We start from the raw sequence: 17,219 nt of genomic DNA, 5'->3' as shown, positions 1-17,219 counted from the left end.
GGCCTCCATCATCATCCCAAAGAGGGAGGCCTAGGCCACTCTGTGAGGCAATCGGTAGCAGAGCCCCGGCTGGGTAGGCAGGGCCTCCCTCTGCTGAGCAGTCAGTCCATCATGGATCCCCGTGATGGGTCACCCCACAGAGGGAGGCCCAGGCCACCGGCCAGCTATTATACCCCATGCTTGTCACCCTCAGAGGGAGGCAACAGTGGCAGGAGAGGGGCCACAGTGATGCAGAGTTACATGGCCACAGTGATGCAGAGATGGCAAGCAGTGGCAGTGGTGGGAGTGGGGCCAGCTGCCAGCAGTGGGGGAAGGAAAGCCCCGATAATCCTTGCTGGCCAGGCCTAGGGACTCTACCCGAGAGGTCCTGGATTTTGAGAGGGTGCAGGCTGGGCTAAGGGACAACCCTCCCCCTCGCCTCCCCCCCCCTTCAAATTTTGTACACTGGGCCTCTAATATATATATATATAAAATTCCCTTTGGCTGTTCAGTCTGATTGGAACAATTAATATTCCTTATTTATAACTTAGACATTTTTAGTAAAATTTATGGTATGTTGGATTTGTATTTTTATGAATATTGTATGTACTTTATAATACTTTAATATCCTCTTTGTATAATACTCAGCTGGTGTATTTATGCTTATTTTAAAGTCGTAAGAGTTTGTACTTATAAATGGTTTTAGAGGTTTCTAATTATAGCTTTGCTTTTCTGATATAATTTTAATAATTTCTGTTTTAATAATTAAGGCATGTTCTCTATGTAAAAATACGTTAATGTTGAAAGGCAATGTATTTATAGAGCATAAATTATGGAGTGATTAAAATAATTTATTACTTTCCAAAGGACTTCAATCCCAGGATTTCTTTAAATAGTAAGCACTACAGTACCTTTAAAATGTGTATATAATACTATTTGATATTTAATCATAACTTTTCATGAATAAATTATAATTTAATGACCCCCCACATTGGGAATTTTTATTTAGCTGGGGCTTTGAAATGAATAAAACACAGTTGAGTTCAACCTAGAGACAGTGTGTGTTTGAAAGGGCATAAATGGATGGTGCATTGCCACATTAGAAATTGGATGGCAGCCCATCTCCAAGCCCTGCCTTCCCCCAGGGACTGCGGATGTTGTTAGCTCACTTCATGTCATTTGTCTTTGCTGGACAGGGACCTACTCTGGTGTGTCTGCCTGACATTAGGGTGTATCCTGGTGCTCAGACTGATCTGAATGTGAGACAGTTTGGCCTTCCTTCCTTGGGGGGCTTATTGTCTTTCTCTAATATCTTTTCCAGGTGGTCACCTCTGAGTTTCTTATATTTTAAGTTCTCTTTCCAGTTTCCAGAGGCTATCTGTATAGCATTTTTTTTTTCTGTGTTATGGTCTTTAAAAATTGGATATTCCATGCAAAGATGGTTAGCCTCACTAATGAAACAAAAATTAAAACAATAAGAACCCTTTTTCGTCTTAGCATACTTATAGATAGCCTCTATAGTTTATTTAGACTAGTGAAACTGAGTGATTTATTAACAGTTGCCAGTGTAGTATCATTGATAATCCAAAATTTACTTAGATTTGGAAAACTTACTTGAATATATATTTAGGAGTCTCTGTTTTTCTAGATCATTACAATGTTTTTTTTTAAAAAGGCATGATATGAGTCTGACCTTCTGTACCTATATCTTCTCTAGCCTGAATGCATGCTCAATTTGCTCTTGTCTACTCACAGGAGACTGCATTACTAGAATTAACTGAAATGTATGTTTGACACATAAATATATTTGTGTCAGAAAGGAAGGGAGAGGGGGGGAGAGAGAGAGAAACATGAATGATGAGAGAGAATCATTGATGGGCTGCCTCTTACACATCTCTTACCCAGGCATGTGCCTTGACTGAGAATTGTGATTTCCTGGTTCATAGGTCAGTGCTCAACCATTGAGACACACTGGCCAGACAGTATGTTTGACTCTTAATTTGGAGATTCCTGTGTACCCAAAGGAGAGGGAGATCCTTGTTTTTAAGCTAAAAATACAATCTGTTTCTGATTCAGCGTAAACAAGATTTTATTCAGATCCATAAAAGGTAGCTTCTGAAAATAACTATTTTATTAACTGGTAATAGAGCTTCTATACAAGAAAATATGTAAAAAGTAGACATCAGCAGCAGAAAGATCCATATCAACAGTCAACTTAGATGAAAAATGTTATAAATGAATTTCCAAGTCAATAATATACTTAAATGTTAAGGGTTATCTTTTTAAAAATTAAATTCAAGTGTTTAATTTGAAATATTTGGACTGAAGTCATCTAGATTTTTCAATTTCAAGTCATCAGAGTGTTAGAACTTCTTTGGTCATTTTTCATGACTTAAATATTAAAATATCCACTGACAACCAGAATTCTTAGAAAAATCCATCTAGATATTTAACATCAAAGTAGTTCCAGTTGTTTTCAACTTGGAGTAGCCAAAAACAAAAAAACCACACAAAAAAAAACAACACCCAAATATTTTAGAAACTTCATAAGCTGCAAGTCAAGAATTGCCATGTATTTTTGGTACATAAAAATACTTTATTTAAGACTCTTTTAATGCAACCAAAGAAACCCTTTAATAAAAAAACATATTTCCACTTGTGCCAAATATTTTGCAAAGAAATGTCCTATTAAAGAAACTCAGCATGTGAGGATTAATTTTATAAGATTAATACTCAGCGGCATTAGGACTATGGAGAAAGCAGCTTAAAGATAAGCAATATACAAAATTTTAAAATCATATTATTATTTCCTTCCCACTGATGGCATAGAACAGACTGAACAGCTTGCTGTATCATTTACTAGCTGTATCTTTTTGACAGATTGCTCAATCACTATGAGCCCATTTCTCTTTTAGATGTACCTATAATTTCTAGTAAAAAGTTTTATGGATGTTGAAGATTTTATCTTTCCTCAGTTGAAACTGTATTTTATACACTATTCTCCTGAGATATGAAAAGTGTTAATCTATTTTTTTAATTTATTGGGGTGACATTGGTTAATATTATACAGGTTTCAGGTGTGGGTTTCTTTGGTACAAGTTCTGTATATTGCACTGTGTGCTCACCACTCGAAGTCAAATCTTCTCCTGTCACCATGTATTAGGACTTCCTTATCCACTACTCCCTTCCCTCTGGAAATCAGCACTCTGCTGTTTGTGTTCATGAGTTTCAGTTTTATGTCCCACATGTGAGTGAAATCATATGGTTCTTAGCTTTTTCTGACTGACTCATTTCACCTAGCATAATATTCTCAAGGCCCATCCATGTTGCAAATGGCAGTATTTCATTCTTTCTTATGGTTGGTTGGTATTCCATTGTTAATATGTAGCACATTTTCTTTATCTAGTTCTCTGTTGTAAGGCATTTTGGTTGCTTTCGTGTCTCGATCACCATGAATAATGCTGCAATGAACATAGGGGTGCATATATCTTTGTGAATATCGTATTTTCCGGCGTATAAAATGACTTTTGAAACGAAAAAAAAGTCAACTGAAAATCGGGGGCAAAAGACCAAAATTGCACAAAAATTACCTGCAGATCTTGACGGCAAAGTAAGTCTTTTCTTTGAAGTGGGGGGTAGTCTTATACAGCGAATATAGGCCTAAACCTATGTTTTAACTGTAAAATTAGGGGGTCGTCTTATACGCCGGAAAATACAGTACATGTTTTTGGTGCATATATCTTTGTGATTACATGTTTTGAGTTTTTCAGATATATACCCAGGAAAGGAATTGTTGAGTCCTATGGTAGCTCTAAATTTTTTGAGGAATCACCAGACCATTTTCCATAGTGGTTGTACCAGTCTACATTCCCACCAGCAGTGGATGAGGGTTCCTTATTTTCCACAACCTCTCCAACACTTGTTATTGCTTGCGTTGTTGATAATTGCCACACTAATAGGTGTGAGGTAGTATCTCACTATAAGTTTTGATTTGCATTTCCCTAATTGCTAGTGAGGTTGAGCATCTTTTTATATATCTTTGACTATTTGTATATTTTCTTAGGAGAGGTGTCTGTTGAAGTGTTATATATCCTCTGCCCATTTTTTTTTGATTGGTTGTTTATTTATTTGGTGTTAAATTTTATGAGTTCTCTACATACTTTGGAAATTTAAATCTTTGTTGGAGCTAATGTTTGCAAATATCATCTCCCATCTGATTGGCTGCATTTTTTGTTTTGTTTTCAGTTTCTTTTACTGTGCAGAAACTTTTTAGTTTGAGATAGTCCCATTCATTTATTTTTGCCTTTACTTCCCTTGCCTTTGAGGTCAAGTTCATAAAATGTTCTTGTGACCAAGGTCCATAAGTTTGGTATCTATATTTTCTTCTATGTAACTTATTGTTTTTGGTATTATATTTACATCTTTGATCCACTCTGAATTAATTTTTGTACATGGGGACAAACCAATCTACAATAGTTTCATTCTTTTGCTTGTGGCTTTCCAGTTTTCCCAGCATCATTTATTGAAGAGACTATCTATACTCCATTGTGTGTTTCTGCCTCTGTGGTTGAAAATTATTTGTCTGTATACGTGTGTTTTATATATGGTCTCTCTATTTTGTCCCACTGATGTGTGTCTGTTTCTCTGCTAATACCATGCTATTTTGATTATTGTAGTTCTGCAGTGTAATTTGAAGTTAGGTAGTGTGATACCTCCAGCTTCATTTTTTTTCCTCAGGATTGCTTTGCCTATTTTTATGGTCTTTTGTGGTTCCATACAAATCTGATGATTTCTTGTGTCTTTAAAAATAACATTGGGATTTTGATGGGGCTTGCATTAAATCTGTATATTGCTTTGGGTAATAAGGCCATTTTGATTCTTCTAATCTATGAACATGGTATATTTTTCCATTTTGTTGTGTCTTTTTCAACCTCTTAATGCTTTGTAATTTTCAGTATGTAGGTCATTCACATTCTTTAAGTTTTTTTCCTAGCTATATTATTATAATCTATCTTTTCTTTCAAATTTTTTTCATTTCTTTATTAAGGTATTATATGTGTACATATTTTACCATTGCCTCCCTCCCCCACTCCACTCCCATACATTCCCTCACACACAGCCCCCCGAATTTTGCATCCATTGGTTATGCTTATATGCATGCATACAAGTCCTTCAGTTGATTTCTTATCTCTCCCGCCTCTCCCTAACCTTCCCGCTGTAATTTGCAGCCTGTTTGATGCTTTACTGTTTCTGTATCTATTTTTTTGTTCATTAGTTTATAATGTTCTTTATTATCCATAAATGAGTGAAATCATGTGGTATTTTTCTTTCATTGACTGGCTTATTTCACTTAGCATAATGTTCTCCAGTTCCATCCAGGTTGCTGCAAATGGTAAGAATTCCTACTTTTTTATGGCAGCATAGTATTCCATTGTGTAGCTGTACCATAGTTTCGGATCCAGTCATCTGCTGATGGGTACCTAGGCTGTTTCCAAATCCTAGCTATTGTAAATTGTGCTGCTATGAACATAGGGGTGCATATATCCTTTTTGGTGTTTCTAGTTTCTTAGGATATATTCCTAGGAGTGGGATTACTGGGTCGAATGGGAGTTCTGTTTTTAGTTTTTTGAGGAAACTCCATACTGTTCTCCACAGTGGCTGCACCAGTCTGCATTCCCACTAGCAGTGCACCAGGGTTCCTTTTCTCCTCATCCTCGCCAACAATTCTCATTTGTTGATTTGTTGATGTTGGCCATTCTGACAGGTGTGAGATAGAACCACATTGTCGTTTTGATTTGCATCTCTTGGATAATTAGTGATTTTGAGGATGTTTTCATGTGTCTCTTGGTCTTCTTCTGTCTTCTTTTGAGAAGATTCTATTTAGATCCATTGCCCTTTTTTTTTTATTTATTGGATCATTTATCTTCCTTTTATTAAGTTGTATAAGCTGCCTGTAGATGTTGGAGATTAAACCTTTATCAGTGATAACATTTGCAAATATGTTCTTCCATACAGTGGGCTTTCTTGTTGTTTCGTTGATGATTCTTTTGCTGTAAAAAAGCTTTTTATTTTGATGTAGTCCCATTTGTTGATTTTCTCTTCAGCTTCCATTGCCCTAGGGGGCAGAATCAGTGAAGAAGTTCTTTTGGCATATGTCTGAGATTTTGCTGCCTATGGATTCCTCTAGTATTTTTATGGTTTCCCGTCTTATGTTTAAGTCCTGTATCCATTTTGTGTTTATTTTTGTGCATGGTGTAAGTTGGTGATCTAGTTTCATTTTTTTTTTTGCATGTATCTATCCATATAATCTATTTTTGAAATAAGCCTTTATGTATTATTGACCTCTGTGTGTGTGTGTGTGTGTGTGTGTGTGTGTGTGGTTTTTTTACCTCTGTGTTTTTTTTAATTTAATTTTTAAGTAGTGCTTACTATGTGTGATATACTATTTTAAATACTTCACAAACTTTAATTCATTTAATCTTTATAGGAAACATACGAAGTATGAACTATAATTATCATCCTCGTAGTAACGATGAGGAGCTAAGATACAGATGTTAAGGAACTTGCCCAAGGTCCATAGCTGGTGAATGAAAGATCCAGACCCACGTAGTTTAGCTCCGGAGTCCATGCTCTGCCCACTGTGCATACAATCTCCCCAGGTAATAAAGGAAAAAACATCGAGCAGATGACAGACATAACTATGATAGTCAGCAATTTAACTGTTTAAAAGAAAAAGGTCCCTAAGGGCTCACACATTCAGATCCTGTGTGGTGTTTTCTCAGGAAATAACACTTAAAAGGTGTTGCATCACCATGATAAAATCTGGCCCTAAAATAAGGAAGAAAACCTTACTTTCTTTCAGCAACTGGTACTACTAATATTATGTAATAAATATTATATAACAAGATATTTTCAAAGAATCCATAGGAGTAGTGCTCATAATCTTAGTATATGATGGAATCAATATACCTTCTTATGCTTCCTCATGAATGATTCCTGGAATATACTAGGAATCTACTATTTGCATTCTACTTAAAAGTACAACTAATTATAAATGATAGCTTAGAGGCTATATATTTATGTGTATATAGGCATTTTCCCCCAACTCATGTTTACTTTTTGACAGCCTGTGTCTTTCACCTCTGCCTAACATTTAGAGTTTGTACTTTTTACCTATGTGTTTGTTTTTTAAACATCTTAACTGAAGTGTAATTTATATACCATACAATTCACCCATTGTATATTTGAGTGTAGTAAATTTACAGTTGTGGAACTTTCATTACAATCAGCTTTTGGAACATTGTCAGTTTGCATTCTATCTGTGAGGTTTTTATTACTTTTATTGTTATAAGATTAGTGTTTTCCCCTTATGAACTCCTGTTTTAGGTTGCTTTGTCTAGTTATTTTATCTAGTTATTATGGAGTTAGGTTTTATCCTTTATTTTGGTTTCTCTAACCTTGAGTTATTATTCAATCAAGTGACCTTGTTATGAAGACTTTTAAGGGAATCAAATGACAGTTCTTAGTCCACAAGAATTTAACTGCTGTTATTCCAGTTATTTCTTGGCTTCTTGCATTCTGATGCTGATTAGCATGGATTGGTGCTCAGGGTGGGGAGGTGAGACCCATGTAGGGAGTAAATGCTAAGGTCTCTTCTCAAGTAAAGAAATCTGAAACTGCAGCGTCCCTCCCTGTGTGCCTGCAGTTTGCTCTTGTTAGAAATCCAGTAGATCAAAAGGCTCTGTGGGTAAGTGGAAGGAGTGAAGAAGGCACACGTGTGTTTTTTCTTTTCATCTTCTCTTCTTATGTAGAAAGAAGTATTACCCTTCCTTCTTTCCTCAAGGGCAGTGGTTCTCAACCTTTCTAACGTCGAGACCCTTTAATACAGTTCCTCATGTTGTGGTGACCCCCAACCATAAAATTATTTTCGTTGCTACTCATAACTGTAATTTTACTACTGTTCTGAATCGTGATGTAAACATCTGTGTTTTCCAATGTTCTTAGGCAACCCTGCTAGCAGTTCTGAACCGCTGTTGTAGAGCCCAAGACCATCAGAAAACTGCAGTCAGTGCTGGATCGCCATAGCAACCCACACTGACTTTCAGTGTTCAGTCAAGCCTTGGTTGTTATGGACCCTGGCTCTTTATATATATAGATTATTACTAGAGGCTCGGTGTTTGAAATTAGTGCATGAGTAAGGTCCTTAGGCCTGGCCAGCAGTCAGGGCCAATCAGGGCCTTCCGGCTGCCAGCGGGGACCTTCCTTCATTCCGTGCCACCCCCTGGTGGTCAGCACATGTCATAGTGAGAGATCAAACTTCTGGTCAGTCAAACTCCCTAGGGGACAATTTGCATATTAGCCTTTTATTATACAGGAGGATTATCATTATTTTTAATCCTCACCTAGGATATGTATTTTTTTGTTTGTTTGTTTGTTTTAATTTATTTTGAGAGAGAGAAAAAGAAACATCAGTTAGTTGCATCTAGACCGGGGATCCAACCTGCAACCTAGATATGTGCCCTGACCAGGAATGGAACCCGCAACTGAGCCAGCCAGCTAGGCAGGTTGTTGTCTTCATGGTAGTGTTTTTTCTTTTTCTTTCATTATAATAGAAAGCAGGGTTGTCAGCTACAAGTGAGAACAGGGAAGAAGGGATGGATTAGTTATCGAAGATGAATGGACTAGAGAGAATTATCATTGACAGACAACAGTAAAGACTCTCTTGCCTTGCTCAGTTGGTTGGAATGTCCCATAAAAGGTTCAGGTTTGATTACTGGTCAAAACACATACCTAGGTTGTGGGTTCAATCCTCAGTTGGGGAGTGTACAGAAGGCAACCCATAAGTATTTCTCTCTCCCTCCCTCCCTTCCTTCCTCCTCTCCTCACACTCCTTCCTTCTATCCCTAAAGTCAATAGAAACATATCTTTGGGTGAGGATTTTTTTTTAAAAAAAACTCTCTTGAGGTTAGTGGTTATGAACTTAGAGTGAAAATAGCCTCGTTTTTGTTTTTTTTCATTTGTGTTCAACTTCATAGGTACAGGCCCAGAGTAGGCATTATTGATTTACCTAGGGTTAGGTGACTTTGAGCAAGTCAGAGAAAGGCAAAGGAGTGAATTGAAGCTGGTTTAAGAGCAAAGTGAGTACATGGGGTGGTAAGAGACAGGGAAACAGTGCCAGGGTCAGCTCAGATTGAAGAATTGTGAGGATTGGGGTATGAGAGGGAATCAAGAATGGAACTTTGATTTAAAGTTGTGAATGGTTTTCAGTCATCTAATAACAGTCTAATATGCCGATGGTTGTCACGCCATCATGCCATAAAACCGATCAGCAGGGACCCAAGGCTGCGTGGTGCCAGGCCAGGCAGGACTTGACTCTGGGTTCCGTGGCACACCCCTGACTACTGACAGGAGGGAGATTTTCGTATACATTTTACTAATTTTCTTTCATCTCTGACACTTCTATTATAGAGAAATGGCATATCACAATATTAAAATATTTCCTCTAATTCCCTTTTCATGTGCATGAATTTCGTGCACCAGGTCACCAGTAACCAGATAAAAGCCAAGAGTGGAAGAGAAGAGATCAAGGAATTATAAAGCCAATCTAGTGAAAGGACATCTGTGTAGATACTGACTATGCTCAGAACCTGAAGGCCGTATCTATTATTTTCTAATATCCTTTGTTGCTGTGGGATGATCTGATAACAGCTTTAGTGATCCTACGAGGTGTGAGGTTCATGTCTCTTCTTTCAGTTTCTGTTCTTAGTCCTTAGTGTGCTAATGAGTTTCGTGGTGTTATCTTTCATTTCTTCTATTGAATTTAAATTTTAGCTCTTAAATTTCTGATTTCCAAGAATTCTGTCTGACTTCTGATTAACTTTTCATAGCATCCCTTTATAAAAATCATTTGGATTTTGATGATCTGCGTGATTTGTGCTAATACATATAGTTTATGCATCAGAATATTTTTCTCCAGTAAGATCATATCTGCACTTAGGTATTATATTTTTTGCATATATATTTTTTCTAAATGAGGAAGTATATTGTGTTGGTAATTAACATTTTAATATCTTTCCATTTTAGGTGTCAAAAAATAAAGATGGAAAGGAACAAAGTGAAACTGTATCACCATCTGAAGACGAAGCATTCTCCTGGCCAGGTCCCAAAACAGTTATGTTGAAAAGAACATCTCAAGGCTTTGGTTTTACATTAAGGCATTTCATTGTTTATCCCCCAGAGTCTGCAATTCAATTTTCATATAAGGTAAGAGATGTAGTTAAAGTCACTTGAAACAAAAAGCAAAGCTATTCCCATTTCCTTCTTATCTTCTCATCCCGCTTCCCACCTTCTTTCTAGTTTAGAAATGCTATATTTTCATTTTTATTATATTCTTTCAGATATTTTTCTATCTTTTGAACAGATATTTTAATCTCTGAAAGGTTATACTGATTATTAACTCCAAAACTATTTTGCTAGGACTTCTAATTCCGAATTATTCTATTTTTTTTCTAATACTAGCTGTTTTTCTACTATCTATTCAATAGAAAGGTGGTGAGTTTTCTGGACAGAGAATGCAGAGGCAATACTTGGTTAAAATGTTCTGGCAGTTACAAAAAGTTACTGGGATTAGAATAATACATGACTTTCAGATATGTAATATAATGGCAAGTCAGAATCTGGAAACATAGCTCCATACAGGGTGAATTACATTACCATGCTTCCATGTAGGGTAGTAGCATGGTCTCATAAGGGGCAACATGAGATAGTTATAACACAGCCGACACACTGGGTACTTGCTGTGTGTTTTTATTATTCATTATGAGCATTATCTCACTTCGTTATTAGCCTACATAACATCTGGAAACTGAAGTGAGTCACATTATGAGTAAGTCCTGGTCCTAGGATTTTAACTTGCTAACATGAATGTCTCTGATGGAAAATACATATTGAAATCTTTTCCTTTTTAATTATGAAAATTTATAATATCCACTCACTTCAAAGGTATTTTTTTAAAAAACTATTATAGCTTTTAGAAAATATGTCATTAATACAACATTATCTTTATTATGTTACTTAGCTGACAAGCTTACCAGTCTCAGATGGAGCTTATAACCAGAAATAAATAAATAAATAAATAAATAAATAAATAAATAAATAAATAAAAAATACACACACACACACACACACACACACAGAGGGTGGAGCAAAAGTAGGTTTACAGTTTATATGGAAAATTATAATACAACAATAAACTTTGTGTATTACGTACTCACAACTGTGAACCTACTTTTACCTCACCCTGTACATTTAGACAACCAAATAAAGGCAAAAAGTTATAAAATAAATTATCGGTCCTTCACTTTTTTTTTGTTTCTACAGTTGATTGTAGCTTTCATATGATAGCTTTTCAACAAATATTTGAATAAATGTACTTTTATACTAGTTTTGCAGAGTTGCTTTTCTGATTTCCTAGCTAGAGGTGGATACATAGCAGCAGGACAGCCTGGAAGTAATGAATAAAACCAAGTCTCAAAATTGAATAGAAGAAATTAAATAGTTAGCATTTTGGAGCTACTCAATTTATACAGACAGTTTTGTCCCCTGTAATAGCCCCCTAAAGGCACATTTTATTAGAGTATGTAGCACAGTAAGTGATGGCCAGTCTGGCCCTCTCTCCCGAGTTCTAGGTTCATCTATCCAGCTGCCTACTTTTGACACCTGCACTGTGGGAATCTCCATACTCATTATCAAAAACTGAATTCCTGATTGGTTTCACCCATAGTCTTCCTGTCTCTCTTTATGAAGGCTCCAATCTTCTGGCAAAAGGCACTGTTAATGAGATTGTAATGGGCACATTTTGGGGAGGGCAGTTTAAATTGGATTGAGCCTTGCTGTGATTTCACTAGAGTTTTTAAATATGGTTTCATATATGGATTTATATGTTTTATTTTGTAGGATGAAGAAAATGGCAACAGAGGAGGTATGCTATAAAAGTTTAAATTTTTCTCTAAATGTTTTTCTACTCATTTCTTTCTGTCTTTAAGTAATCCTATCTAATAAAAGAGTAATATGCAGATTGACCATCACTCCAACATACAAGATGGCTGCCCCCATGTGGTCAAAGATCCTGCCCCCATGTGGACACAAGATGGCCACCACAAGATGGCAAGCAAGGGAGGGCAGTTGAGAGGAACCAGGCCTGCAAGGAAGGGCAGTTGGAGGCAATCAACCCTGTAGGGGAGGGCAGTTAAGGGTGCCCAGGCCAGCAGAGGAGGGACGTTGGGGGCAAACAGGCTGGCAGGGTAGTAGTTAGACATCAATCAGGCTGGCATGGGAGTGGTTAGGGGGTAATCAGGCTGGCAGGCAGAAGTGATTAGGGAAAATCAGGAAGGCAGGCAGGTGAGCAATTGGGAGCCAGCAGTCCTGGATTGTGAGAAGGAAATCCTGGTGGGATTGGGTCTGAAGATCCCTTGAGGGTCCCAGATTGGAGAGGAGGGTGCAGGCTGAGCTGAGGGACACACTCCCACCCTGTGCATGAATTTTGTGCACCGGGCCTCTAGTATTATATAAGATGATACAGTTTTTGGAATTCAAATATATAACAATTCTTAGATGTGAGAGTCATAGAAATTATTTTTTCTGTAGATTTCAAAGTTTTATGAACCATTATCTCATCATAATTTGAACAAGTAATGATTTTATTGTTAATTATCTATATTATAAAAGGGCTGTGTTCCTAACGCCATAACAACCAAAGACCAGCATGGGTGGGCGGGGCTGCAAGCATGGCGAGGCCACGGGGGTTATGGGGCCGCATGATTTTGCGCCCTGAGCTTCTAGTATATTAGTATTTGGGGGAGGAATATGTCATATGATTCTGAGGAAAGTAATTCTGAGATTGTTATTCATTTAGTAATCTTTAACTTAGTGGTTCTTTTAGGTAAGAAATACGTAGTGCATGTTTACTAGATTTATTGACTCAAATACTGAAGAGCAGAGTATTTTGTTGGGTTTAAATATTATATTTAACTAGTGGCCCAGAGCATGAAATTCGTGAACGGGGGTGGGGAGGAGAGGTTGTTCCTCAGCCTGGCCTGCACCCTCTCCAACCTGGGACTCCTCGAAGGATGTCCTACTGCTGGTTTATAGGGATTGGGCCTAAACCAGTAGTTGGACATCCCATCCCTCTCACAATCTGGGACTTCTGGCTCCAGCCGCTCACCTGCCTGCCTGCCAGATTATCCCTAACCACTCTGCCTGCTGACTGTTCACCCCCAAATGCCTCCCCTCCAGCCTGATCACCCCAACTGCCCCCCCCCTGGCCTTCTCACCCCTACCTTCCCTTTCTGCTGGCCTCTCTCCAAACTGCCCCCCCCCCCCCTTGCTGTCCTGATCACCTCCAACTAACCCCCACTGACAGCATGCTCACCCCAACTGGCATCCCTGCTGGTCTGCTTACCCCCAACAGCCCCTGCTGTCCCATCCTGGCCTGGTCACCCCCTGGTGACCCAAGGTCCCAGCTCCTCTTTTTCTTTTTCCTTTTTTTTTCAGCGCCTCCTTGAGCGGAGGCCAGGGCCGGCTGGAAGCAAGTATCTAGAATTTGTTTATCTTCTATAATTGAAACTTTGTATCCTTGAGTGGAGGCCAGGGCTGGCCATGGCAGGTGGGAAGTTGGCTTCCTCCATTACAGGAAGCAACCCAAGCCTCCTGCTTGCTCCAGCTCCATAGCCATTGCATTTCTGTTGGGATTTATTTATCTTCTATAATTGAAACTGTAGCCTTGAGCAGAGGCCAGGGCCAGCCAGGGCGGATGGGAAGCTTGGCTTCCTCCAGTGCCGGGGCAACTCAAGCCTCCTGCTTGCTCCAGCTCGGTGGCCAGCCGCCAGCTTGGTTGGGTTATTTTGTATACTCACTCCTGATTGGCTGGTGGGCATGGCTTGTCATAGCAGAGTGATGGTTAATTTGCATGTTTCCCTTTTATTAATGTAGATGAGCTTTAAAGGAGAATCAGGCTGGGGATAGGATTATTTCTTAATAACTCCCATTTACTTTTTTTTGTTTGTTTGTTTTGTTTTGTTTTTTTACAGAGAGGAAGGGGGAGAGATAGAGAGTTAGAAACGTCAATGAGAGAGAAACATCAACCAGCTGCCTCTTCTACACACCCTACTGGGGATGTGCCCGAACCCAATGTACATGCCCTTGACCAGAATCGAACCTGGGACCTTTCAGTCTTCAGACCGACGCTCTATCACTGAGCCAAACCAGCTTCGGCTACTTTTATTTTAATGTTATATGAACTTTAATAAGTTAAAATTTATGCTCAATAAAATGCTTCATTTTAAAAACTTTATTTTAGACTTTAAAAAATGTTGCCAGAATAGTATAGAGAGTTTTAATGTATAACTTCCTCTAATGTTAAAAATTTATATAACCATGGTATAATTAACAAAAACTAAGAAATTGGCATTGGTATGATAAATTACAGACTTTATTTGGATTTTTTACCAGTTTTCTACTAGTGTCCTATTCTGTTCCAAGATTTCTATGTTGAATTCACTTGACATGTCCCCTTAGACTCCCCTGAGCCTCATCTTTCCGATATGTCATGACCTTGATACTTTTGCAGAGTACTGGTCAGGTATTTTGTAGGATGTTCTTCAATTTGGGTTTGTCTGATGTTTTCTCATAATTACTTTGAAGTTATACATTTTTAGTAAGGATACATTTGCACCTATTTTAAGTGTATAGTATTTTGATAATGCATAAATTATGAAATCACCATTCCTATCAAGATGATGGTATCAAAAAGAACTTTTCCATCTTTCCATAAAGTTGTCTTGGGCCCCTCTGCTGTCAGCAGTCAGCTATCTCTAGACAATCCTTAATCTGCTTTCTGTCACTGTAGATTAGTTTGCCCCTTCTAGAAATTTTTGTGTATGGAATAATACAGTTGGTACTCTTTTGTGCCTTTTATTTGGCATAATATTGTTGAGATTCATTTCATTCTATGTATATAGGTACAAATAATATTATCTTTTATTGCTGAGTAGTTTTCCCTTGTGTGGATATACCACAAATCGTTTATCCACTCACCTGTTGATGAACCTTTGTAATATTGATATCAGATTTAAAATCTAGGAATGGTTATATTAAGGGTAAAATGAGAGGAAATCGTTTCTATCAGCACTTTCAAAGTAATCTGAGAGTGTAGGGCAGCTGGGACCCTTCATAGTTGTCACTGTTGTGCAAGATGCGCCACTCCTGTGTCACCTTATGTCATGTACCAGGGCTCACGATGAGTTCCAGATGTTTCTTGGCATGGATTAGAAGTGGGCGTTAGTGGGAAAAGGGGAAATTTGCACAGCCAGCATCAGCAAGAGAAAAGGGACATGGGTTTTCTATCTTCCCATTGTCCTGCAGGATAATGTACTGATGCCTGGACAATCTTCTGAACACTTTAAGAATTTCATGCCTGTCATGTGCTGGTCTTCATTGGGAGAAATATCCTTCCAATAAATGTAAGAGGACATAGTTATAAAACTTTACACAGATGCTTATATATATCTAACAGAGCTCTCTAGAGTGAATGGATTTAGTTGTATGGCTTGACTGGAGAGAACAGATGTAAACGTGTGCAATGGATCACTAAAAGTTCCAGGTTTAACACAAGGAGATTTGGAGGAATGTGATAAAGCGAGGCTGAAGGGGGTTATCTGCTGGAGAGTTATAGAAGAGTTTAATACCTATTTTATTTATTTATATTCTTATTCTAAAGCAGGTTTGTGTTTACATGCAGAAATATATGTATTATAGTAAGATGAAAATAAGTTCATGGTAAAAAGAATGAATCAAACATATATTTGGGAGATTTAGTACATATAAATACGTGCTGTGGATTCTACACTGTTACCAAAGATGGGCTCTAAATTTGCTTTTGAGCTTTTTCAGTGGCCAAAAAAAGAAAATATGATTAGGTAAGGATTCACATTGTCCAGAAGAAAGTAACATTCTGTTTGTACTGATGTCTGAGATAAATTTCTCCTATGGACCCTCATAATGGGAAATAGTGAGTAATGCAGTAGATGATCCTCAATACCATTCCTTCATATGGCTATTTGTTTGTTTTTAATGGATCCTTCAGTGTAAGTTGATTTCAATACCCCAAGGTCCAGTTCAGTTTAAAGGGCTTCTCAACTGGAGACAGTTTTGCTCTTGAGGGGATGCGTGACAACATCTGTAGACATTTTTGGTTGTCACAGCTGGGGGAAGGTGCTATGCTGCTGGCATCTAGCAGGCCAGGGATAGTGCACACCCTACACGTACAGGGCAGCACCCCACAACAAAGAACTATTTGATCCAAAATGTGAATAGTGCTGCTGTTGAGAAGCCCCAGATGACAGTGATGGACACCAGTACTGTGTGGTCCAACTGTACAGGTCTCCAAGAGTCTGGCTTCATCAAATGACAATATTCAGACCACTTAGATTTAAGAACAGATAGATACTTAAGACTACATCTTCCGTGATCTTTTATGAAAATTATCCCTTACAATTGAATTTCAATCTGAGTTGAGTTACTGATAAAGTTTGGGGTTAAATTATCTGGCATTGCCTATTGTTGGTGAAGGAATAATCATGAGTAAGGAAAAGGCTACATTTTAAGAAATTTGTAGAGTCAATATAATAATGACTAGAAGACAATTAAAATGTAATAAAGTGTTAACATTAAGGATATAACTGATTGAAGGAGAAAATAATAGGGTAGGTTAACAAAAAATTACAATCAATAATTTAAAAGACTAAAAGAGGAATTAAAATAAACACAACAAAATTAAGGCTTTAAAATAAGAGAAATACTGCCGAAACCGGTTTGGCTCAGTGGATAGAGCATCGGCCTGCGGACTGAAAGTTCCCAGGTTCGATTTCAGTGAAGAGCATGTACCTTGGTTGCGGGCACATCCCCAGTAGGGGGTGTGCAAGAGGCAGCTGACTGATGATTCTTTCTCATCGATGTTTCTAACTCTCTATCCCTCTCTCTTCCTCTCTGTAAAAAATCAATAAAATATATACATTTTTTAAAAAGATAAGCTACTCTCAAAGCTACAAAGAGAGAGAGAGAGAGAGAGAGAGAGAGAGAGAGAGAGAGAGAAATACAAATTTAAGAATCTTACCTCCTAGCAAAGCAAAGGCTCTTCAAAAGTAAGATCCTCATAAAGTCCAGAAAATTGTGCATTTTCTTTT

The 17,219-nt window shown here is 37.8% G+C and overlaps 1 protein-coding gene across 11 annotated transcripts in view; it reads left to right on the top strand.

Moving 5' to 3' along the window:
- ARHGAP21 (Rho GTPase activating protein 21) overlaps positions 1-17,219 on the top strand; it is a 139,131-nt gene that overhangs the window by 44,135 nt on the left and 77,777 nt on the right. For all 11 annotated transcript variants that reach the window (XM_084867877.1, XM_084867874.1, XM_084867883.1 and 8 more), the window contains exons 3-4: positions 10,063-10,242; positions 11,935-11,959. In XM_084867877.1, the coding sequence (XP_084724003.1) occupies positions 10,063-10,242; positions 11,935-11,959 (205 nt within the window). The remainder of the gene's footprint in view (positions 1-10,062; positions 10,243-11,934; positions 11,960-17,219) is intronic.

This window comes from Pipistrellus hanaki (genome assembly GCF_964339955.1).
Source record: "Pipistrellus hanaki genome assembly, chromosome: 1".
NCBI lineage: Eukaryota > Metazoa > Chordata > Mammalia > Chiroptera > Vespertilionidae > Pipistrellus > Pipistrellus hanaki.
The sequence above is the reverse complement of the archived record's forward strand: the minus strand, read 5'-3'. Positions and strand labels throughout refer to the sequence as shown.